This window comes from Budorcas taxicolor, chromosome 23 (genome assembly GCF_023091745.1).
Source record: "Budorcas taxicolor isolate Tak-1 chromosome 23, Takin1.1, whole genome shotgun sequence".
NCBI classification, from domain to species: Eukaryota; Metazoa; Chordata; class Mammalia; order Artiodactyla; family Bovidae; genus Budorcas; species Budorcas taxicolor.
In genome coordinates, this window is record NC_068932.1 from 22601251 (window position 1) to 22625715 (window position 24465).

General features: G+C 44.0%; 1 protein-coding gene across 11 annotated transcripts in view; it reads left to right on the forward strand.

Moving 5' to 3' along the window:
- GBF1 (golgi brefeldin A resistant guanine nucleotide exchange factor 1) overlaps positions 1 to 24465 on the forward strand; it is a 124529-nt gene that overhangs the window by 86453 nt on the left and 13611 nt on the right. For 5 of the 11 annotated variants that reach the window (XM_052661001.1, XM_052661002.1, XM_052660995.1 and 2 more), the window contains 19 exons: positions 5674 to 5805; positions 10214 to 10332; positions 10870 to 10978; positions 11489 to 11549; positions 12702 to 12756; positions 13479 to 13577; positions 16518 to 16665; positions 16991 to 17214; positions 17746 to 17914; positions 18340 to 18551; positions 18901 to 18999; positions 19580 to 19774; positions 19985 to 20174; positions 20799 to 20939; positions 21258 to 21346; positions 22298 to 22500; positions 22962 to 23085; positions 23373 to 23498; positions 23768 to 23850. In XM_052661001.1, the coding sequence (XP_052516961.1) occupies positions 5674 to 5805; positions 10214 to 10332; positions 10870 to 10978; positions 11489 to 11549; positions 12702 to 12756; positions 13479 to 13577; positions 16518 to 16665; positions 16991 to 17214; positions 17746 to 17914; positions 18340 to 18551; positions 18901 to 18999; positions 19580 to 19774; positions 19985 to 20174; positions 20799 to 20939; positions 21258 to 21346; positions 22298 to 22500; positions 22962 to 23085; positions 23373 to 23498; positions 23768 to 23850 (2578 nt within the window). The remainder of the gene's footprint in view (positions 1 to 5673; positions 5806 to 10213; positions 10333 to 10869; positions 10979 to 11488; positions 11550 to 12701; positions 12757 to 13478; positions 13578 to 16517; positions 16666 to 16990; positions 17215 to 17745; positions 17915 to 18339; positions 18552 to 18900; positions 19000 to 19579; positions 19775 to 19984; positions 20175 to 20798; positions 20940 to 21257; positions 21347 to 22297; positions 22501 to 22961; positions 23086 to 23372; positions 23499 to 23767; positions 23851 to 24465) is intronic. The other 6 variants (XM_052660996.1, XM_052661000.1, XM_052661003.1 and 3 more) reach the window with 3 other exon arrangements.

Here is a 24465-nt window from a genome sequence, read left to right on the forward strand (position 1 = left end):
TGATTGCTAAGGCCAGTTGAATTTTGACAAAGGTGCAAAGACAACTCAATGAAGAAAGGACTTTTTTTTTTTCAACAAATGCTGTTGGGACAACAGAACATCATATGCAAAAAAAAAAAAGAACCACTTTCATCTGAAGCTCATCAGTCAGTCAGTTTAGTCACTCAGTCTTGCCTGACACTTTGCAACCCCGTGAACTGCAGCACGCCAAGCCTCCCTGTCCATCACCAACTCCCGGAGTTTGCCCAAACCCATGTCCATTGAGTCGGTGATGCCATCCAACCATCTCATCCTCTGTTGTCCCCTTCTCCTCCCATCTTCAATCTTTCCCAGCATCAGGGTCTTTTCAAATGAGTCAGCTCTTCGCATCAGGTGGCCAAAGTATTGGAGTTTCAGCTTCAGCATCAGTCCTTCCAATGCACACTCAGGACTGATCTCCTTTAGGATGGACTGGTTGATCTCCTTGCAGTCCAAGGGACTCTCAAGAGTCTTCTCCAACACCACAGTTCAAAAGCATCAATTCCTCGTCACTCAGCTTTCTTTATAGTCCAACTCTCACATCCATACATGACCACTGGAAGAACCATAGCCTTGCCTAGATGGACCTTTGTTGACAAAGTAATGTCTCTGCTTTTTAATATGCTGTCTAGGTTAGTCATAACTTTCCTTCCTAGAAGTAAGCATCTTTTAATTTCATGGCTGTAATCACCATCTGCAGTGATTTTGGAACCCCAAAAAATAAAATCAGCCACTGTTTACCCATCAGTTTGCCATGAAGTGATGGGACCGGATGCCATGATCTTAGTTTTCTGAATGTTGAGCTTTCAGCCAACTTTTTCACTCTCCTCTTTTACTTTCATCAAGATGCTCTTTAGTTCTTCTTCACTTTTTGCCATAAGGGTGGTGTCATCTGCACATCTGAGGTTATTGATATTTCTCCCGGCAATCTTGATTCCAGCTTGTGCTTCATCCAGCCCAGCGTTTCTCATGATGTACTCTGCATATAAGTTAAATAAGCAGGGTGACAATATACAGCTTTGACGTACTCCTTTTCCTGTTTGGAACCAGTCTGTTGTTCCATGTCCAGTTCTAACTGTTGCTTCCTGACCTGCATACAGATTTCTCAAGAGGCAGGTCAGGTGGTCTGGTATTCCCATCTCTTTCAGAATTTTCCACAGTTGATTGTGATCCACACAGTCAAAGGCTTTGGCATAGTCAATAAAGCAGAAATAGATGTTTTTCTGGAACTCTCTTGCTTTTTCCATGATCCAGCGGATGTTGGCAATTTGATCTCTGATTCCTCTGCCTTTTCTAAAAACAGCTTGAACATCTGGAAGTTCATGGTTCACGCATTGCTGAAGCCTGGCTTGGAGAATTTTGAGCATTACTTTACTAGCGTGTGAGATGAGTGCAGTTGTGTGGTAGTTTGAGCATTCTTTGGCATTGCCCTTCTTTGGGATTGGAATGAAAACTGACCTTTTCCAGTCCTGTGGCCACTGCAGAGTTTTCCAAATTTGCTGGCATATTGAGTGAAGCACTTTCACAGCATTATCTTTCAGGATTTGAAACAGCTCAACTGGAATTCCATCACCTCCTCTAGATTTGTTCGTAGTGATGCTTTCGAAGGCCATTTACTTCTGTTAGGTCCATACCATTTCTGTCCTTTATTGAGCCCATCTTTGCATGAAATGTTCCCTTGGTATCTCTAATTTTCTTGAAGAGATCTCTAGTCTTTCCCATTCTATTGTTTTCCTCTATTTCTTTGCACTGATCATTGAGGAAGGCTTTCTTATCTCTCCTTGCTATTGTTTGGAACTCTGCATTCAAATGAGTATATCTTTTCTTTTCTCTTTTGCTTTTTGCTTCTCTTCTTTTCACAGCTATTTGTAAGGCCTCCTCACACAGCCATTTTTGCTTTTCTGAATTTATTTTTCTTGGGGATGATCTTGTTCCCTGTCTCCTGTACAATGTCACGAACTTCCTTCCATAGTTCATCAGGCACTCTGTCTATCAGGTCTAGTCCCTTAAATCTATTTTTCACTTCCACTGTATAATCATAAGGGATTTGATTTAGGTCATACCTGAATGGTCTAGTGGTTTTCCCTACTTTCTTCAATTTAAGTCTGAGTTTGAATCCAGAGTAGGCACTTGTTTAAGTCTCTAAACTCAACAGTAAGAAAACAACTCCATCAAAAAATGGGCAAATGACTTGGACAGACAGATCACCAAATGGTGTTTGATGTCACTGGCCATTAGGGAAAGGCAAATTTAACCCACATTGAGATACCACACCTTACGTACTAGAATGACTTAACAAAAGTACTGAAAGTACCAAGCACTAGAGAGGCTGTGGAGAAATCAGAATCCTCATTGCTAGTGGGAATGCAAAATGGTATAGGACTCTGGAAAAACAGTTTGGCAGTTTCTTATAAAACCAAACATACACTTATTCTTTCACCTAGAAATCCTACTCCTGGATATTTATCCCAGAGAGATGAAAACCATGTTCTTTACGCAAAAACCTGTACCCAAATGTTTACAGCGGCTCTATGCGTACTTGTCCCAAAATGGAAAAGCCCAGTGTCATTCACCTAGTGAATGGATAAGCAAATTGTGGTAGAAACATGCAATGGAATACTACTTGGCAGTAAAAAGGGAACAGGCTATTGATTTAGGTAGCAGTTTAGACAAATCAGCCTGAAAAGGTTACATACTGTAGGATTCCATTTATATGAACTTTTTGGTAAAACTGTGGTAAGAGACTAGATCAGTGGTTCACGGGAGTTGGGGTGAGGGGGGGCTGTGATTACACAGGAATAACAGAGGGTGTTTTCTGGGGTGATGAGACTGTTCTGTATTCCAACTGACACAGTGCTTACAGGGATCTATGTGTATGTTAAAACTCATAGATATGTGTACTAAAAAAGTCAATTTTACTATACGATAATTAAAATTAAAAATTTTTTTAAGTACCAAAAGAATCTTAACATACAAATCTCAGCCTAGTTCACACCAAGAATGGCACCCACGTGATGCAGCGGAATATCAGGCCCTGCCTCTAAGACTGAGGTCTGAAGACACTGAGATCAGGTTTAAGGGAATGGCCACCTATGAACACGGACCTGAATTCAGAAAAGCCCTTTCCTCTGTGGAGAGGCTAGACTGGCATGGGGAGCCTATTTCTTCTCTCCCTGGGCTCTTCTAACCAATATTAGAAAAAAATTTGTTACTGGAACTTGTTCTTTCAAAACCTTCAGTTGAAGCAGCCCTACAGAGACAGATCACACTTCCATCAATTTCAAGCCTACTGAGAACAGTGGAGAAACTACTCTTTGGTACATTAAGTCATTTGGCTTTGGGAGCCCACACCCTGTGTGTGTGTTAAAATTTATAGGACTCAAAGAGTCAGTTTTAACGAATTAAAAAAACTTAAAAACAAACAAAAAGAAACAGAATGTACTTCGCCCTGAAAGTGTCAAATGCTGGTTATAAAATTGCCCACGTCTTTGACTACAAAGCAGATATAGGTACAGCAACTGAGTGAATGCTCAGAAAAATCTGTTCCCTATCCTACATCTCAAAAGATTTTTTTCCATTTAACTGTTTCATATCTCAAATATTCCCAACTTGACTATTTTTTTTAAACAACAAACCAAATTGTTTGTAATAGAGTTGTGTTCCTAAAGCAGCAGAACTAGATGACTTTAATTTTCTCAGTCTGCTTTTTAAAGGTATTTTACATGTTTCAGTTTTCCCAAATATTTCTATTCCTTACATCTGAACGTTTTACCATCTTACACACACACACACACAAAGGTCTTTCTCTAGGCTTTTTGTGCAGATTGTACGTCTCTTGGTGGGGGTAACGGGGGATGAGAAGCAGGTTTTATACAGCTGATGTGATCACTATACAGACAAGCTTGGAAAATGCTACCCAATCTGCCAATTAATTAAAGCATTAATCTGAGGAGCAGCCGGGCCAGGGAATATTTACCCTGAGAGGGGCGTGGTAGAAATTGAGTGGGAAGCTCCTTGTATTTGCATGAAAATGAAGGTGCTTAGGAAACCAGCTTCCTTTTGTCTCTAAAGGTGGGGCAGCCCTCATCCAGTCGCTAAGTCTTTCTAGTCTGTTCAGGAATCCTTTAAGGAAGCTAGAGTCTGACGAATGATACCACTGTAGAAAAACAAAAATTAAACCCCAGGCATAGTAGGGTACTGAGCAAGTCCAGTATAGAGTAGCTTCTTAGACCTGGAATGAAACCTAAATTCAGGAGTTTTTGCTGATAATTAAGTAGAATAGATGTAATGTTTTTGCAGGTTTTAGAACCATATGTATGGGTTCAAATTCCAGCTCTGCTTCTTACTAGCTGTGTGATTTGGGGTCAGTCATGTCTTGTCTGAACCTTATTTTTTTCATCTGTAAAATAAAGATCATGAATTGCCTCATCATCTCAAGGTAGTTAGCCCTCTACTTACTGTAGACTGAAAGAAGGCTGGAGCGTGATTAGTACCTTTTGGTCCAGTTCAGTAGCTCAGTGGTGTCTGACTCTTTGTGACCCCATGGACTGCAGCACGCCAGGCTTCCTTGTCCATTACCAACTCCCGGAGCTTGCTCAAACTCATAACCATCAAATTGGTGATGCCATCCAACCATCTCATCCTCTATTGTCCCCTTCCCCTCCTGCCTTCAATCTTTCCCAGCATCAGGGTCTTTTCCAGAGTCAGTTCTTCGTATCAGGTGGCCAAAGTATTGGAGTTTCAGCCTCAGCATTGCTCCTTCCAATGAATATTCAAGACTGATTTCCTTTAAGATTGACTGGTTTGATCTCCTTGCATTCTAAGGGACTCTCAGAGTCTTCTCCAACACCACAGTTCAAAAGCATCAATTTTTTGGTGCTCAGCTTTCTTTATGGTCCAACTCTAACATCTGTACAAGACTACTGGAAAAACCATAGCTTTGTCTAGACAGACCTTTGTCGGCAAAGTAATGTCCTGCTTTTTAATATGCTGTCCAGGTTGGCCATAGATTATAAACTGCCTCCAACACAGCCTTTTGTTCTTTTTAAAATTGTTTTTCAGCAAGGGACTATAAACCACAAGTTTCCCCCTCAGCTTCCTGGGATGTGCTGCATTCTTTATCTCTGAGAGAAGTGACCTTGATTATAACTACAAAAGACCTGAAGACAGCAGCTCATCCTGAGATCTCTTTGGCCTGTTGGCTGTACTCAAGATGAGGTTTACCTGTGTATCCCTAGGGAGGGTGGTGAAATGGACATGGAAAATTGACCCAGCTGTATTGATGATATTAAAGGATTACTGTTAATTTTTAAACTGTGGTTTGAAATATGTATGTGTGTGTGTGTGTATGTGTGCATATGTATATTAAAAACATAAAATTTACCATCTTAACCATTAACTTATTGTTAATTTTTAAACATGGTAATGATACTGTGGGGTTTTTTTTTTTAAGCTTTTTAATCTTTTAGAGCTACAAACTAAAAATTTTACAGACAAAACAACATAGTGTCTGGAGTTTGATTCAAGATAATCCAGAAGGAGGACGATGGTCCCAGCAACTAAGAACTTTGCCTCACAGCACAGACAAAATGGCCTCTTTCTACATTTAGTTTCTTGTAAGATGGCACCTCCTCATGCTCATTTCTTTTCTTACAGAGCTCTCAGAAATTGAGCCCAATGTATTCCTTCGTCCATTTCTGGAAGTAATTCGCTCTGAAGATACCACTGGCCCTATAACTGGACTTGCACTCACCTCTGTCAACAAGTTCCTGTCCTATGCGCTCATAGGTAAGCACTCGGGCTTTTTTGAGTGACCACACCCTTTCATTTCTTTGCCATTTCCAGGGTGGTCAGGCTTTAGGCAATGAGCTGGTGTTGCTGGAAAGTTTTCCCCAGCTATCTGTTTCCTTGTAGAAAAGAAATAGGATTGTTTTTTTGTTACTCATCACACTAATTGATTGAGGTTGTACAGAGTGGGGAGTGAGAGGAGGTTTCCTTGGTGCTACTGATTTCTTTGTGCTTTGGAGGCACAAAGGATATGATGCCCTTGGAGGTTTGATTTTAGTTTATCTTTGTTTTTCCAGTATCATGTATGATTATTTTAAGAAGATAAATAATAAAGAGTTGACTAAAAGAAAAGTTAATGGTCTCTCTTAATGTTCCTCATCCTTCTTTAGGTAAATGATGTTAATAGGAAGGTTTGAATCTTTCTATACCTTTCCATACATGTATATAAATATATATAAAGTCCTACTTCTTTTTAAAAAGAAATAAAAATAGAATTGTGTGCTAAATTTTTTTTCATTTAATAGTATTAAAACAGTGTACATAATTATCTATCTGATTTATTATTTTCTCTCCAATTTTATTGATATAATTGTCATATAACACTGTATTAGTTTAAGATGTACAGTATAATGATTTGATATATGCATATGTTGCAAAATGATTACCATACTTAGTTAAGTCCATTACTTCACATAGTAACAAATTTTTTGCGTGATGAGAACTTTTAAGATCTGTTGTCTCAGCAGCTTTCAAACATACAACACAGCATTGTTAACTACAGTCATCATGCTGTACACTACATCCCCAGAACTTAATAATCTTATAACTGGGAGTTTGTATGTTCTTTTTTTATTGTAATAAAATATACATAATATAAAATTTGCCATTTTAAAGTATATAATTCAGTGGCATTAACTATATTCACAGTGTTGTACAGCCATCCCCACCATCTGTTTCTCAAACTTTTTCATCATACCAGACAAGAAATTCTAATCATTAAGCAATAATACACCATTTCCCCTGCCCCTCAGTCCCTGGTAAGATTTTTATTCTTTTGGTAGCTGTATAATTTCTATAGTATAGATATAACACAGTTCACTCAATCATTCTCTTATTGGAGAATATTTAATATTTAGGTTGTTTCTGTTTTTTGTTTTTTGTTTTTTTTAGAAAAGATTTATTTATTTTTGGCTGTGCTGGGTCTTCCTTACTGCACGTGGGCTTTCTCTAGTTATGGTGAGCCCAGGCTACTCTCCGTTGTGGTGCACCGGCTTCTCATTGTGATGGCTTCTCTTGTTGGGGAGCAGAGGCTCTAGACACATGGGCACCCTGGCTCAGTAGTTGAGGCACACGGGCTTAGTTGCTCAGGGGCACGTGGAATCTTCCCAGACCAGGGATCAAGTTCATTTCCCCTGCACTGACAGGCGATTCTTAACCACTAGCCCACCAGGGAAGCTCACATTGTTTCTTATTTTGAGCCATTATCAATAATGCTGAAATAAGCTTCCTTGTTCACATAGCTTTGTTATAAAATTTCCTTTTGTATGACAGATTCCTGTACTTGAAATTTGAATGTCTTCTCCTTTATTGAGTTGTCTTTGGTTTTCTTATCAGTTTGTAGAAGTTCCTTGTATAGTGAGAATATTAACCCATTATCTATCATAGTGTTACAGATTTCTCTCAGTCTAGCCCAAATGTTTTATCTAGTCTATTGTTTGTCTCTGAATTTATTTATGGTGTATTTTTAAAATTTCTTTTTAGTTGATTTTGTCACTCAAAATCCTGAATTCTTTTTCTCCTGTTGTCTGCCCGCGTGCAATCGTGAGCAACACAGAACACGGGCAGCTGTCCTTATTTCTAAGTGGGGAGACAGGAAAAGTGGCAGCTCAGGTAGCTAGCAAGAAAGGAAAATGCCCTTCAGTTCAAGGCAAGAAAACTCTTTATCTTTTCCAGAAAATTGGATTTGTTTAGTTGAAACATTCAGAATTGGGAGCAAATATGCTGGTGCCAGCTAGGTTCTGAATAGGGGCATCAGCTTCTCCAGGCACTCTGGTCCTAGCTTCATACTTGTCCTAAGCAAAAATCAGGCCCAGCTGCTTAGAGCCTTGCCCTGAGCACCACCTGCAGGTCATCTCTTTTCATGGCCTCCAGTAGCTGCCCTCTGTGCCTTTTCTCTCTCTCTGCTCTTTTGTCAGTGTTACTGTCTGGCCTCTCTTGGCTTGGCAGACAAGCTGGTCATTGGAGACCTCAGGCCAGCTGGTCACTGGAGTTTCCTGTGGTGGGAAAAGAGAATGCTGGAGGTGGTGATTGCAGTGGGCATGAGAAAAGGAACAGGAAGGAGTGTATGAAAGCCAGAAGGCAAAGGAGATGAGATTGGCAAATTTCCCTGAAGTCTTCTCCAGGGTGGCCAGGAAAGGAGGAGATTCTAAAGAAGAGGTCCTGCGGAAGATAAGGTCTGTTAAGTGAAGCAATCTTTTGTTTAGGCTGCCCTTCTTGAAGGAATTGCCCTCCATCTCTCAATACTGTGATGAAGGCTTCTAGGATTATTTTAGATCCTACTCCAAAGACCAGCCTTTTATTTGGCCCCACACAGCTGCCAGATCAGGATTTGTGCCTCTGATTGCCTGGCTTGTGAGGCCCTGCCTGTGGTTCTAAGGACCTGTCACTTGTACTTGCCTTTTTAGAAAATTAAGTTTGCTACTTCATTCAAGCTCAGAGGATAAGAGCTACAAAAAGATCAATAGAGCTTAAACCACTTTAACTAGGGAGGTTACTGAAAGAAGGGAAGAAATAAACCCTCAGAAGTTTGTGAGGTGAGAGCAAGGCTGCCATTCACTAGGAGCTCTGAAACACCCACACGGCACCAAGAAGGTCCTGGATTTTCTGAGCAAGGAAAGGTCCTTCTGTGGACTCTGTCCAGCAGGCCTGTGAGAGAGGACTCAGGCAACTGCCTTGAGAGTATAAGATTTTCTGTATTGATTGAGAGAAACATGGAGAGTTGGGTAATAGAACATGGAGAGCTGGGTCACTTCCTCTACTATAGATTATCATGAAATTGGCTTCCTTCTGCATGACCTCTAAAGTAGCCATTCATGATGCTGAGTAGAGGCATGAAGTAAATAGGACAATAAGAGTCTTTGACTAGGTATCAGAGACTAACCAGGACGGAAGAGAAAAATGAAAACCAATCACAGTTGATGAAAGTGTTCTGGCTCATTGTTGCAAGAGAAATGTTCTGGTTTATCAGCCATCCCCAGAGCTTCAAATTCAGGAACTCCATTATTTTCAGGTACAAGGAAAGAGAATGGAGAATTTCTTCTAATTCCTACACTTTAAAACTAGGAGGTTCTCTTACCTTACACCATGTCACCTCTGGAGCATTTTTCTCTGTCACTCACAAAGTTTTTGTCATATCCCCATCTTTTTTTTCCTATCTGTGCCCCCTAAGAACAATCCAGGCTGTTCTGGAGGACCCTTGTAAGCCTTGATGGAGGTCACTTCTTTGTCTACTCCTTATGGGTATTTAAATCATGAATGGGAGCAATTTCCTCCTTGGCAACATTTGTGTTAGCTTCTACCCCAGTGCTGGTTGTCAGAGCTGACATCTCCCTTCATATTCACAGTTTAAGGTCTTCCTCTCTCCTGCTTCTCAGTTAGCTAGCCTCCAGCCCTCTTCAGTTTGTCCCCTGTCACCCCTTAATCTTTATTTAAGGATATTTGTCCATGACATACTGTTAAGCATGAAACCAAAGCAGGAAGTGCTCTCTGATTTGCTATAATGAGCACCCAGATCTGCATATTGACAGCAGTGACTGTCCATTTTTTCCCTCTACTTCCCTACCTCAGTTGCACCAGAATATTGCATTCCAAAAGCAATCAGATAGAGAGATGTGTTGAAAGAGAACACATGAAAAGAGAAAGCCTTCAACCTTGACATTCAAAGCTCTGGCCCTCCCAGGCACTTGCTCTGGGCCAAAACCTCAAACTTCCAGGTCCTTCCTCTATCAAGTGAGTAGCTTTATATCAGTGATTCCCAAGTGTGGTCCCCTGAGCAGCAGCATTAACTTTACCTGGAATCTTGTTAGAATTGCAGATTCTCAGGCCCCATGCTAGACCTACTAAATCAAAAATTTGGGGTGTGGGCCAGCAATTTTTATTTTTTACAAGCTCTCCAGATGATTCTGATATGTGATTGAGAACCACTTTTACACAGTAGCGTTTGTGCTGAGATAGGCACAACATATATCAGCCAGTTACAGGCAAAAACTCTCAGGTAATTCAAGGAGCCATGGGTTAGAGAATTGAAGAGGAGAAAACTAAAGTCTCTCAAAATAGACCCTACACAGGACATCTTGACTTTCTGTCTCTCCTCTTCATATCCTTTCTTTTTTTTTCTTTGCTGGAGCAGATCCCACCCATGAGGGCACAGCAGAGGGCATGGAGAACATGGCAGATGCTGTCACCCATGCCCGTTTTGTGGGCACAGATCCTGCCAGCGATGAGGTTGTCCTGATGAAAATCCTTCAGGTAAATGGAGGGGAACAGCAATTCGGCTAATGGCCAGGCGCTGGTGCCTCCGGCTCTACTTACCAGAGCCTGCCAGCAATGTGAAGCTGTGCTTTGACTCCACTGAGGCTTAGAGAGCTACTTTGTTTCCAAACAAGCTGCTCCGTATCCAAAGTAAAAGCTTTTTCTAGGGAAAATAATTTAAAAGCTTTAAATTTGATATTGATATCAAATAACTGGAACCCTTAATACACTTGTACCTCTGGCAGACTGTATCTGTGCCATCCATCTGTTGGGTTTGTGGGCTAGGGCAGAAATGAGTGCTGAACTATGTCGAGGTCATATAACGTAAAGACACAGCTCCTAAGATAAGCTCCTAAGACTCGACCACCAGCACCAAGTCGAAGCAAGGTCAGTATTCTTGCTAACCTCTTTCTTACTCCTGAGTGCTTCCATAGGAGACTAGAGAAACAGGAGGCAGTTTCTCTCCCCTCATGTACACCCTTCTTTACCCAGCCTGCCTTATTTATCATAGTGTCTCCCTTTTCTTCCTGATAGGTACTGCGGACTCTGTTGCTGACCCCAGTAGGTGCCCACCTAACCAATGAATCTGTGTGTGAGATTATGCAGTCTTGCTTCCGGATCTGCTTTGAAATGAGGCTCAGTGGTAGGTGCTTGAATACTGGGCCTGTCATCATTCTTAGGGGCAGTATCTGTGAGTATGAATATAGATGCTGTCTCTGAACCCGAGAGAGAGAGAAAACTCATGACTTCTCCATCACCTACCTTGTGGAGCCATAGGGATTTTGAAGTCTCTGTACTTGACAATTTGTTGTGTGGCTAGAAGAGACTTTAACTCTTTGTGCCAGGGCAGGAATTGGGCTAGATCGCAGACTGACTCAGCCCGGAGCCAGATCTCCTTCCCTCGAGGTTTCTGGGATTGACAGACACAGGCCTACAACCCCTGAGAACATATCCTTGTGCCTTTTTTTCTGACTCAGTAGTGCCATCTAGTGGGTCAGTGAAGTTAAGGCTGCCAGGCTGAGCTGGAGCTGGTTTTAATAAGTTTGGTATAATCCTTAGTAAACAAGGTTTGGAGGGGAGTCTGCTCTGAGAAGCCTCCTGATAATAGCACGGCAAGTAATGACACCTGTGTTATTTGTTTTTGCCTGTGCAGAGTTATTGAGAAAATCCGCAGAGCACACTCTCGTAGACATGGTGCAGCTGCTCTTCACAAGGTAAACCTGCTGCTGTTTGCTTCAGCCCGGCTGCCCAGGCCTCTTGAGCCTGCCTGCTTCCACACAGCCACTTCAGGGACCTGGCCAACCCCACAGCCACATCAGAGGCTACTGAGATTGTGGATGGGAGTAATTCTCTGGGCCCAGGGTTACCAGGCAAGGGAGAAGGAGGAGGGAGATGGCTTGGCCTCAGAGGGAAGCAGAGGGTTATTTGATCTAGGCTGACAGAACTTCTGCCTCCCAAACTTGTGTCAGTTTCTGTGCAGGTAGCAGCTGGGACAGGAAACCCAGAGGAAACCAAACTCAAGGGAGCCTGGAGCAGGTTGCTGAGCTCCCAGAGCTCAGTCCAGTTTCTGTGAGGAAGAACCAGGGCTAGGGTAACCAGCAATCCTGGTTTGCCTGACTGTCCCTATTTGAACACTGAAAGTCCCGTATCCTTGCAGTCCAAAACCATTGGTTACCCTCATCAAGGCCCTCAACTTAGCCCTGAGGCAAGTGCTTTACAGCTTCCCCTAAGGGATATTGATGATGGAGGAGGTTATGCATGTAGGGGAGCAAGGGTTATATGGGAAATCAGTGTACTGTGAACTAAGATTGTTTTTTTAAATAGTCTATTAAAACGTGCACACACACTTCCACCTGGGATTTGTTTTTGCTCTCAAATCTGTAAATAATAATCTTTATTACCCACAGACTAGATTTGCCTCTGAACCCTGCTGCTAATTGTTTCCTACTTCGCAGGTTCAAATTTACTGGTTTCAAAACTTCATCTGCCTTTCACTTTGACCCTATGCCCAGTCTCCTGGGGTTTTAATAGACTGCCCTCTCCCCATATCATGCCTTTCAGCAATATCTGCCAGGGGAATACAAGCAGGAGAGTATCAGTTTAAAGATGAAAAGAGCCTCTGCACTCCAGAGGTACTTAGTCACCTTTCCCTCATGACCTTCTTTTTTAGAACATGTCTGTGTTCCATGTTCCTCAATTTCTGTGCCCCTTCGATGAAGCTCTGAAAAGGGTGAAATTAGCCTGTTTCTTTTTCTAGCTTTTTCTAAGAGACTCTGACCTAGAGCATCTTTGGGCTGTGGCTGGCATGAAGGGGAATATTTGTTGTTATCCCTAATTACAGTCCATGGGATTTTCTTATCTTACAGGTTACCTCAGTTTAAAGAAGAACCCAAGAACTATATGGGGACCAACATGAAAAAGGTATGATCTGCTATCCCTCACCCAGACTTCAATCTCCCAGCTTCTGTGCTGTTGGGATTTTCCTGGATACCCTTGCTTAGCAAAAGTATGCTTTTGCCTAGACAGGTTTGCTTGGAATCTAGAAATAGTTATCACTCATTTACCAAGAGATTTTCCAGGTACCTCTTTCCCAAGTACCTCTCCTTCCCCAGCCTTTCCTTTCTAGCCTGTCTTTGTTGACTCACCATGTAAGCTGGTGAGCCAGTCCTTCATGGAATCTGGGTGAGGCCCATCAGGCTGGGCCAAAAATGTATGCTGCTAAAGGCGACAGTCCTGCCATCCACTCAGGGCCCAGTCAGCAGGTAGGAGGCCTAGGGAGGCTATACCTGAAATCCCCTGATGCTGGAATAGACTGGGCTCATGCTTGGGCTAGCCTCTGACAAGATAAATCAAGTCTGACTCCAGATCAGAAGGTTCTCAAACTGCTAGGAGAAGAATGGTGTTCAGAAGAATGGCCTCTTTCTGTCTTAAACTGAAGCCCTGGACTTCACAGGCCTCTGATGAGGATTCTGCTTGCAGCCCTACGAGCTTCTGCCCTTGAAGCTGACCCTTGACTATTTGGTGCATGAACCTGACCTTCCCATTTCCCCTGCCATCCATTCCCGTCCTGCCCTGTGCCCCGTTGGCTTGTGTCTGAGTTTATTTCACTCTGTTTAAATCGTTCGTTTGCCTGTCTTTCACAGATTTCTCCATGTCTCCTCAACAAACTGGAGCTAAGTAGTGGGGAGCAGACCAAAGCCCTGAACCAGTTAGAGAGGGTACTACTCTTTAAGAACCTCAAGGTCTCTCTCCCTCTCCCTCTCCTTACCCCCTTTTAATTTATTTATTTAAATGTTTATTTTTTATATGCAACATCTGGGTCCCATTGTCCTCTGTGTAGAGCACAATTTACCCCTCCCTAGTAATATCTCACGGCTTTGGAAGAGCTGCATGTGTTTTTAACTTTGCAGTGTTGGGAATTTTCATGGGGCATCTGGCTGCCTGAAGGCAGAAGGAAGCCTTGAACTGGTAACACATTGTGTAGTGAACCTAGATAGAGAGCCTGGGTCCTGCTGACATCTTGTGAGGAGGCTTAATATCTACCATTTCTAGGGGAACTATGAGGGACCATCAAACAAGACCCTTCACTTTTCTACCCTGTCTCTGTCTCAGAGCTGGCATTAGAAAGCTTAAGCACAGTCGTTGATTCTAGCTGGATAATTGAACTTGGTTTTGAGGGAAAGGGTAGTCTGTCTGGTTGAGGTCTTTTTTTTCTTGGTTACCATTAAAGGAGTCATTCTAAGATTTAGGACTCTAGATGGATGAAAAGGAGCCAGGTCCCAGGTTAGCCCAGGACACTGGAAATACTTTGTGATCAGCCAGGGGGCCCTCTGTCCTTGAGAAGTAGGGGAACTTAGAAGAGGTGCAAGCTAAAGATTACTGTAATCCCCGTATCCCTGCTTTAGGAAGGAGAAGGAGAGAAGGCAGTATGGGCTATCTAAGCTATCCCAAGAGTGTGCATGCTAGAGGTGTAGCTGTGGACATCCAGGTCATTGAAGATGGACTGTGTGTGCACTTGGCAGTCCGCAGGCCTGTGCTCTGTCTGCCTCGTCTCAAAATTTCATTTGTGTGCTTGCCTAGTCTCAAGTTGCAGCTCTCTTCAGTGGCTACCCTGTGTTTTGCCATGTTTATTAAGCTGGAACCTGCCCCCCTTTTTTTAATAAAGCTTATATTGTCTGTTGGAAGTAGAATTATATGGAAAAGGAGATGAAGAGTTTCATGAACTGTACACCCCAGCCCCCACCTTAGGATCTTATAACAGGGAGCACAGCTATACTTTGAAAGGACTGAGACACTTGTAAGAACTGGCAGCCTCTCAATTCTTACTCCAGCCAAGAGGCAGAGAACACTCACTGAAATGATCAGGTTAAAGTTGAAACACTCACTGAAATGATCAAACACATCCTCTCCTTTGCAGAGGATGGAGAAGGAGACAGGGATATGATCCTAGTGTGGGAAGGAATCTCAGTGACTGGCTTCTCATTGAAAGTGGGACTACCTGGAGTTCCTGAAATTGGGGAGCCACTTGGAGAGAAAAGTTATCTCACACAAGTCAACCCAGATGTGAGTGTTTTTTGGAGCTCAGTGACAGTTTACAGTTTAAGCCAGGAGATTCCTGTTTTCCCTCATTGATCTCTTGGACTTCTGGCCTATCTGTATGTTTGACTGACTCTTACCTCCAGAATTTTCTTTTGCCATGGACTTGATCCAGATGAGCTTCAGTGGTTCCCGGAGGAAGCATCCTGGTTCCTACTTACCACAGAAACCCTAGTACTCAGAGCACTTGAAGCTCTGTTCTAGGCATATGACTGCTGGCATTTAGGAGATGCAGGGACAAAAAGTGTAAATCCAATGCTAGGCTGTTGCTATGTTACTAAGAGCTGGAGGTGGGGCTCAGCTGTTGGGCCTCTCTCCTTTATGGGTGGAGATATGGGTAGGGAGGAAAAAATTATGTGGTTTCTAAGCAAAACATCAAAGGTTAGCCAAATTCTGGTGGGCTTGGGGGAAGAAGGGGGGCCTATCTCTCAGATAGCAGAAGGAATTGAATAGGCCAAGGATAACATGGGTATATTCAGCCTTTAGAAAGAGGCAGGGAGAAAAAATTGTTTCTACTCTCTTTTAGAGTCATGCTAATGGTTCCTAGAAAAGAATTTCTATTGCCCATCCCAGGAATGGTCCATCAGTCTAGGAATAGTTTGATATAACTGAAGGGGGATTAGATTCAAACCATAACTGAGAAGGCATCAGGATTAAGAAGATGAAATGAGCGTAAATAAAGTAGCTGTGAACTTAGAGTGGAAAAAAATGCATGAAAATTTATACCCTAAAGTAGTCAACAGGTGATAAAGGTTTTCCTTTGTGACTAAAAAGGAACTATAGGAGGGATTAGAAATATAGCAAGAGAGAGGGAAATGGAATAGAGCAAGAGTCTAAGAAATCCAGTAGTCTTAGCATCTGAAAGCATAAAGATGCTTCTAGAAAGACCAACAGTGAGAAGGATAGGAGGGCTCATTTATATACTGAAATTGGGAGTACCAGGGCAGCAACATGACATGACCTTTCATCCTTAACTCCACAAGTCAGCTGGGCTACCACTCCTTCCGTAATTCTAAGGAATTAACCTTTGACCTGTTTGATGTAGACAGTCAAGAGTGAGGGATGTGGTTAGAGTCTAGGCCCAGTTCATGAAGTAATAGGAAAGCTAAGCATTTGGCTGAGAAGAGGTAGGCTGTCATAGCTGGGTAAGAACTAGGAGTCGAAGGCTTCTGTGCAGGTAGTTGAGGAAAGCCCAGGGATCCAGGGCCTGTAGATGTGCAGCTTCTGGCAAAGGACCCCCTGCCCTTACCCTTTTTGCACAAGGGTCGGGCACCATCTGCAGGGCTCAGGATGGCCACCTGGGATTCAAGGAAGCAGAGTGATGTGTGAGGATTGACCTTAGCAATGACCAGCCTAAAAACAGAATGTCACCTTGCACTTGGAGGCTCCCAGGCTGACCTTTAAAGTGGCGAATGTAGAAGGCCAGCTAGAGGACTAGGACTGTGCTCTGATGGTCTCGATTGTTACTTTGGTACAGATGTGGTGTATAGACTATTTTCTAGGGACCAGTAGAACTAAAGAAGGGAGATTTCTAGGGATAGAATCTTAATTTGAATATCAGTGCTAATGAGGTATGATATTTCCAGCTGAAAATGAGAGCAGGAGGCATGAGTGATTCATCTAAGTGGAAGAAACAGAAGAGATCTCCCCGGGCCCCACGCCATGTGACCAAAGTCATACCAGGTTCAGAGCAGCCTGCTTCCAGTGGAACCACCTTATCCTCTAACCTCAGTGGTAAGTACCTTGAGCTGCTTCTTCTGATTAGAATAGATAGAAGGAAAGCTCCTACCTCTCTCAGGAATTGTGTCAGTGAAGACCAACTAACTGAGGCACTTTGGTCCTTCTGCAGAGGGCAAAAAGGAAAAATTCCAGGTCAGGTCAAACTGTGACCATTTAGCAATTCTGCAGTGACTTAAGGTTGTTCTCCTTCCAGTGGGACTCTGACTACTTTAGAGACCAGCGTATGCAGTCTAGGCAAAAACAAGCAAACAAACGGTACCATGGAGGGTAGGTGTTTCCTAGAGTCTCTTCTTTAAGCTTTACTTACTTTATTTGGCAGGTGGCATGCCCTTCATTGATGTACCCACTCCCATCTCCTCTGCAAGTTCAGAAACTGCTTCAGCAGTGGTCAGCCCCTCTACTGACAGTGGTCTGGAGTTCTCCTCCCAGACCACCTCCAAAGAGGACCTCACTGACCTGGAGCAACCTGGCTCTCCAGGGTACAGCACAGTTGCAGAGTCTGGCAGCAGCGAGCTGGGGGTTCCTGAGCATCCTGAGCCGCAGGTATGGCTTTGATTTCTAAAGATCCCCATGCAGTCTTCTGCTGTGGGAATTGGCTTGATCCCTGGGCTCCTTTATCCAGGCCTTGGTTCACAAGAAGGTTGGGGCAGTAGGGGTTCTTCCCTGTTTCCTAGAATTAGCTGTGCTGCCTAGGAAAAAAAAAACACAGCATGACTCACTGTGGTGGGTAGCTCCCGGGATTTTCAAGTTGTGCATACAGGCAGTACTTGGCAAAGGTGAGGATGCTGGTCATGGCTTTTTCTGGATATTAATGATCTAAAGCCCAAGCCCCTGAGGTCCTCTGTTGGTATGGGGTTCTAGTCACCATAAGTCAGTGTTGCCTCAGGTGATGTTTTCTGAGTCCTTCGTCATACTCCTTCCCTAAACCATCTTGCAGTGATTCATAGCCCACTGAGTTGGCCCTGTACCCACAGTCCATTAGAGATACTTGGAGGACAGAGACTTAAGGGAAATAAGTTCCAAGTTGCTCTTGCCTCATCCTTTTTCCTATATCCTCCCCATGACTGATCATAGCAGGAAGGGGCCCATGTGGAAAAGGCCCAATCGACATCTGTGGAATCCATCCCTGAAGTGTTAGAGGAGAGCACATCCCCTGCTGACCACTCTGACTCCGCCTCTGTCCATGACATGGATTACGTCAATCCCCGGGGCGTGCGCTTTACACAGTCCTCTCAGAAAGAAGGTGAGTACTCTCAGACAGGTTCTTCCCCTATCCGACACACTAAGCAGTCTGACCCCAAACCACCCTAGATCCAGGGTGTCTTCTGGCAGTGTCCTAGGCTATTGTCTAGTGAGGAAATGGAATCAAGCCAGAGGACTGTTGGATGGAGCCCTTGCCTAGCTTACACAGAGAGGGGGTTTGGTTAACAGTAGGAAGTGAAAGGGAAGAATAGAAGCTTGAGACTTCTAACAGAAAGATGGGATCATCAATTCTGATTCTCTTCAGTGAGTGAGACTAGTCTCCCTACTGCCCTAGAAAAAAAAATTTTTTTTTTTTCCGGAAGAGAATCACTTATCTGAAATATTCTGTATAATACAGGGCAGGTTAGTCCTGTGATTGAGCCAGTTGTTTCTTAGCAGTCCCGCTTCCCTCCTGGCCTTCCCCAGGCACAGCTTTGGTCCCCTATGGTCTTCCCTGCATCCGTGAGCTCTTCCGCTTTCTCATCTCCCTCACCAACCCACACGACCGCCACAACTCAGAGGTTATGATCCACATGGGACTGCATCTGCTCACAGTGGCTCTTGAGTCCGCCCCCATAGCCCAGTGCCAAACCCTCTTGGGCCTCATCAAGGATGAGATGTGCCGCCACTTATTCCAGGTAAGACTGGATTTCTAGAGGGGCGCCAAGCCCCTGGCTTTTTTTCAGGGTCTCTTTAAGGGCCAGGGGCACAGGGAGGTTTGGCTGATTCGTGTGAAGAGTATAGGACCCAGGAAAGAACCTACCTCCCCTACTGACCACTAGTCATAGTCAAGAGGCCTCCATTAATTCCCCGGGGATGCTGGCAACCAAGGGGAAACATAGGAATGGCTGGATACAGAGTTCCCTCAGAGCGCAGATATAGAGTTCCCTTGGTGGCAACTTCCCACAGTTTGCTCTCCTGCTTTTCTCTTGGTTGAGCCAAAGTCAGGTTCAGAAACCTAATGGCCGGTCCTACTGTGATCTCCAGCTACTCAGCGTAGAGCGACTGAACCTTTATGCTGCTTCCCTCCGGGTATGCTTCCTACTCTTTGAGAGCATGAGGGAGCATCTCAAGTTCCAATTAGAGGTGAGTTTCTTGAACATGGAAAAAGAAGGGAAAAAATAGGAAGATGTATGGCACCTTCATTTGGATCAGCTTTGTCATGCTGCAGGGGTGGAATTTAGTAGCATCTGAGGAGAGTGCTTTTAGCCTCCATAGTTTGGTTCACTGGCTAACCTCTCTCATGGACAAATTAAAAGGAGCCCAGAGAAATCTGCCTGGCTTTAAAATGGGAGAACCCAAGTGTGAAAATTGGCAAGTAACCTCACTGTGAGTGGGTAGAACTCTTTTGCCTGTAGTTCTTTCGCAACACAAGCAGGCAGGTCAAGCTGAATTCACCAGAAAATTGCAAAAAGGAACCCTGAATAGGACCAGATCAGGCTCACAGAGCACAAAAAGGGCAATAGGCAACTTGTTTTGGATCAGGCATGAGGTAGAGAACCAGCCCGCCCCATCATGAAGGGCAAAGAGGAGAATGTCTTTAGGTATGGAATACCATTGTCCCTTAATGCATGCTTCCTGGCTAGCATTTGCTTCCTGTCTAATTTGCCTTTTCTTATCTTGAACCCTTTCCCCATCTAAATGGCAATTACTGGATTATTGTCAGATGTACATCAAAAAGCTCATGGAGATCATCACTGTGGAGAACCCTAAGATGCCTTATGAGATGAAGGAGATGGCACTGGAGGCTATTGTGCAGCTCTGGCACATCCCCAGCTTTGTCACTGAGCTCTATATCAACTATGACTGTGACTACTACTGTTCCAACCTCTTTGAAGATCTCACCAAGCTGCTGTCCAAGGTGCTGAGCATTGTTACTGGTCTCTAGAAAGAAAATTAAGGAAATCTCTCTGGTGGTAGTGAGGATAGTACATATAGGGAATGAAATACTTGAAAGTTGGGAAACAAAAGGAAGGGCATTTTCTCAAAGCAATGTAAAAGTTAAGGGCAATTTTAGGATTTTTTGAGAAGTATTCTAACCTCAAGTCTACTGGATCTGTTTACTTTCCAGAATGCCTTCCCTGTGTCTGGTCAGCTCTATACAACACACCTGCTGTCTCTCGATGCCCTATTGACAGTGATTGACAGCACTGAGGCCCACTGCCAGGCCAAAGTCCTCAACAACCTTATCCAGCAAGAAAGGAAAGAGGCAGCCAGACCTGGCTATGAGGCAGTAGATGGCACTCAAGAAGCCAACAATAGTGAGAGGAATTTCTTTCTTTGAGGATCCCAGGATTCTATGTTTACCCCTTCTCTACTCACTGAATCCTTTCTCCTACACTTTCATTACTTCCTCTGAAGTACTCCTAATTCTGTGTTTCTAAGATTTGATGATGTGAATCATAGACCAGACTGGCACATAAACAGGACTCATGGACTTCTCCCTTTCTCCTCTTCCATACTTTGTCTTTTTTACTGAATTGTTATTTTTTTATGGGGAGAAAAGAGAATTTAGATTAAAGGATATATAGGACTTATGTTCCTTAAAGTTCCAGGCTTTAAGGAAGCTTTTCCTACTTTTCCTACTTTCCTTTTCCTACTCCCAGTAACTGCCTCAACTCTAATTAATCTTCTCTAACTTTTTCTTGAGATTGAGGTGCAGGAGATCAAGGAAAGTGACTCATTAATCTCTTTATTAAACTATAGAATCTAATGCTTGACTAATGTGTGATAGTGAATACTTATTTGGGCTTGAGTTTATCCTGTCAGGGTTGGTGACCTATGTGGGAACATGCAGATCTCCTTTGCCTGAGACTCGATTCCCCTGAAGCTCTGCTTGGCTTCCTACAGCACCAGTCTTCACTTAGCTTCTTCTCTCTTACCAGCCGAGAGAGCAGCCAGTGATGGGAAGGCTACAAGCATGGCCCCAGACATCGCAGGCCTGAATCTGCCAGGTGGAGGGCGGCTGCCAGCAGAACATGGGAAACCAGGATGCAGTGATCTGGAGGAAGCTGGTGACTCTGGGGGTGTGTACTGGGCGTCCATCTTCCTCAGCCCCCTCAGCTGGAAGACCTGTTGGAGAACAGGGCACAGTCGCAGAAACCCCTGAGGGCGGTACCCAAATGAACTTGGCCGCTCACCTTGGCTTCACACCCAGAGAGAGGAAGGAGAACACTGGGAGCCCTAGAAAATAGAACTTCTAGGGATGTGAAAGACTGATGAGCACAAGAAACTTTCTGAGGCATCCTTCTTTTCATTAGAGGGTATATCAGCATCCTTCTAAAAGTCATTTTCCTGGTAAAAGAGGTCTTACTGGTGTTTCCCTCTTTCCCTCCCATTCCTAGCTGACAAAATGTTTACCCGGAAGCCACCTCGATTTTCCTGTCTCCTGCCAGATCCACGAGAGTTGATTGAAATTAAAAACAAAAAGAAGGTACATATAGATATCCCCAGAGCTCAACCTCTACCCGCTCTGACTGGGTGTTCTCTGTGGGGTTCTGTCTCAGAGAACAAGCGAGAGTTTCAGCTCACTGAACAGTTTCCTACAGCTAATTTTTGTGTTTGTTGGGACTTCAGCAGTCCCCCAGTCTCCTTTGAAGCCCTTTCCTTACTCCTAAGCCATGTAATCAGGACCACCTATTGTGTGCTCCTGGGCAAATGCTGCCCTCACTGAGAGTCAAGTGTTACTTGTGGTGACAGGAGTCCTGGGAACTGGTATCCTGTGGGTCACTGAAGGTTATTGGTCATGTGGAGCTCTGGGGTGATCATTGGCAATAAAAGGGTATTGACATTTATTCTGGTGCTTTTAGTAAAGTTCAAATAACTGTGCTTTGTGGTTTTCTTAACACCAAGAAAACCTATTTAACCCTTCTTCATCTTAAGGCCAGCCTATGATTTTGGTTTATGTGTGCCCTTGATTGCAGAACTGTGAATAGACAGTCAAAAAGTTATCGTCACAGTTAGTTTGCCTTGTCTTTCAATCTCCAGGGCCTTAAGAGCTAGGAAACCAAAGAAAGAAGGGGAATCTGTAAAGAAAGATTAGAATCAGCTAGTCTGTAAACAGATACTAGGGATGGTGGTAAAACTGAAAAGATAACCTTCTCTAGTCTCTTTCTTTTACTTTTCCCCCCTGATTCTCAGGTTGGAGGAGAGTGCTGTGCATTTTTAGCACTCAGAAAAGGAGTAAGAAGGAGTTCCTCAGCCAGTTCTACATAAACAATGGAGATTGGGGAAATCTAAGGGCCAATATGATTCAGCCTTAGTTCTGGAGTGAGCTGTGTCCTAGGAACCCATTAGGTGACCAGCTGTGGACCCTGATGGAGGCCTGGTCTTGTCTGGTTTAGGGGCAGAGCAACTTTTGACACCTCCTGTATTTCTCCTGCAGCTGCTGATCACTGGCACAGAGCAGTTCAACCAAAAACCAAAGAAGGGGATCCAGTTTTTGCAGGAGAAAGGTCTCCTTACCATCCCAATGGATAACACAGAGGTAGCCCAGTGGCTGCGAGAGAACCCTCGACTGGACAAGAAAATGATTGGAGAGTTTGTGAGTGACCGCAAAAGCATTGACCTGCTGGAGAGCTTTGTGAGGTGAGGAAACTGTAAGAAACGTGGGATGTAGTTGGGGGACAGACAGTTCAAAATAGTACCAGTCAGTTCCTGCTGGTAACCCAGGTCACATGTTCTTCCTCTTCCCAAGATTTGTATCTGTTGAGTTTAAAAGAGTCTCCAGCAAGAAAGCTGAAGGAGCCAATCCATTTTATACAGAGAACATTGCAAAGGGGTGGAGCAGGGTTCCTGAGCACAGGGCAGGTTCTGGGTTCCAGAATGAAATTTCCAGGCAGGAGCACACTGATGTGAAAAATACTAAGGTTAGTGGTTGTCAAATTCTGATTCAATGTTAGAGATGTCCAGGATATACCTCCCCTTTGCCAAAGCCTTCAGCTTTTTCTGTTCCAATAGGAGAAGCTTAGGGGGACTATACCTATAGATCCCCCAACATTTGCAACTTATATATCTTAAGTCTTTCATCCTTCTTTCTTTCCCTGTAGCACCTTCAGCTTTCAGGGTCTGCGACTGGATGAAGCTCTCCGGCTCTACCTGGAAGCCTTCCGCTTGCCCGGGGAAGCACCGGTCATCCAGAGGTTGCTAGAGGCATTCACAGAACATTGGAGGGTGAGTTTGAGTGGCAGGGGCTGAGTCCAGCATCCCAAATTAATTTGACTAAGGGTTTCTGTGGCTTCAACTGAAAGACCCAGTTTCCGTCTCCTAAGAAGGCTGAGAACAACATCAATGAGCTTTCCTATAGAGGGGATGCCAACTTCCATCAAGGAGTTGGCAAGAGATGGGTCATTTTCTGGCTGTTACCTTCCCTCTATCTCAGCATTGACCAGTAGGTTGGCAGTGAGGGTTTGATTGGCCAGAGAAGAGCATTGACATAGGCGGGGTCTTTGCTTTTTCAGAATTGTAATGGCTCCCCATTTGCCAATAGCGATGCCTGCTTTGCCCTGGCCTATGCTGTCATCATGCTTAACACTGACCAGCACAACCACAATGTTCGCAAACAGAATGCGCCCATGACCCTAGAGGTAAGATTGAATCCCAGCCGTGGCAGAGCAGTTCCAGCACAGTTTTGGAGGTAGCAGGAAGGATGTGGGATTTCCAGTGGGCACAGTGGACACGGTTCTGTCCAAGGGAGTCAGGGAGGGCTGGCTAGTACAGGAGAGGAACTGGGATAGGGAAGTGGATTCTTTTACTTACTGTTTCCTAAGTCCTATGTACCACAGACCCAGGAGTTCCTTGAGTGGGGCTTCAGCATTGACACATGGTAGGGTAAATCTTACTGCCCTGTCTCTAGGAGTTTCGCAAAAATCTAAAAGGTGTGAATGGAGGCAAGGACTTTGAGCAAGACATCCTGGAGGACATGTACCATGCCATCAAGTGAGTATGTGTAGAGAATGGTGTAACATCTCTGCTAAGGAGAAGCACACTGCTTCCTTTTCCAAATGTTGGCATCACATCAGTCTGCAGTGACTCACATGCCCTGGATTTAGCTTTGTACTTTAGCTGGGCAGCCCTGTCTCCCCCAGCTCATTTATTTCTTAAAGAAGCTGAACAGTACTATAACTGAAGAACCCTGAGCCAGGATTCAAACTGCCCCTGCTGAGTGGAGGGGGCATCATTGCCCTGTTTTCTGAATCCACAGCAGCTAGATTTTTCTGTCTAGCTCACAAGATGCGTTAGGATGGGGGTAGTAGAGAACCCAAAATGAGTGCTAGAGAGTGAGGTTTGGGACACTTAGATTTTTACTATTCTCTCATACCCAGAAAGAATATGAGATCTTACTATAGAACTAAAGGCCCACTTAGAGACAGGGCTTGGAGATTTATGGGATGCTTCCTTTCTTTCTCCCTGGTGCCACTGGTGGGCAGGGAAGCAGACCACTAAGCTGCAGTTTTGATGACCTCTCATTGGTGGAAGTGCCAGTTATGGGCAAAGCCCCTTGTCCTAGATTGTGCTCAGTCAGTTCAGAGCAGTGCACCTACTCCTTTTGTT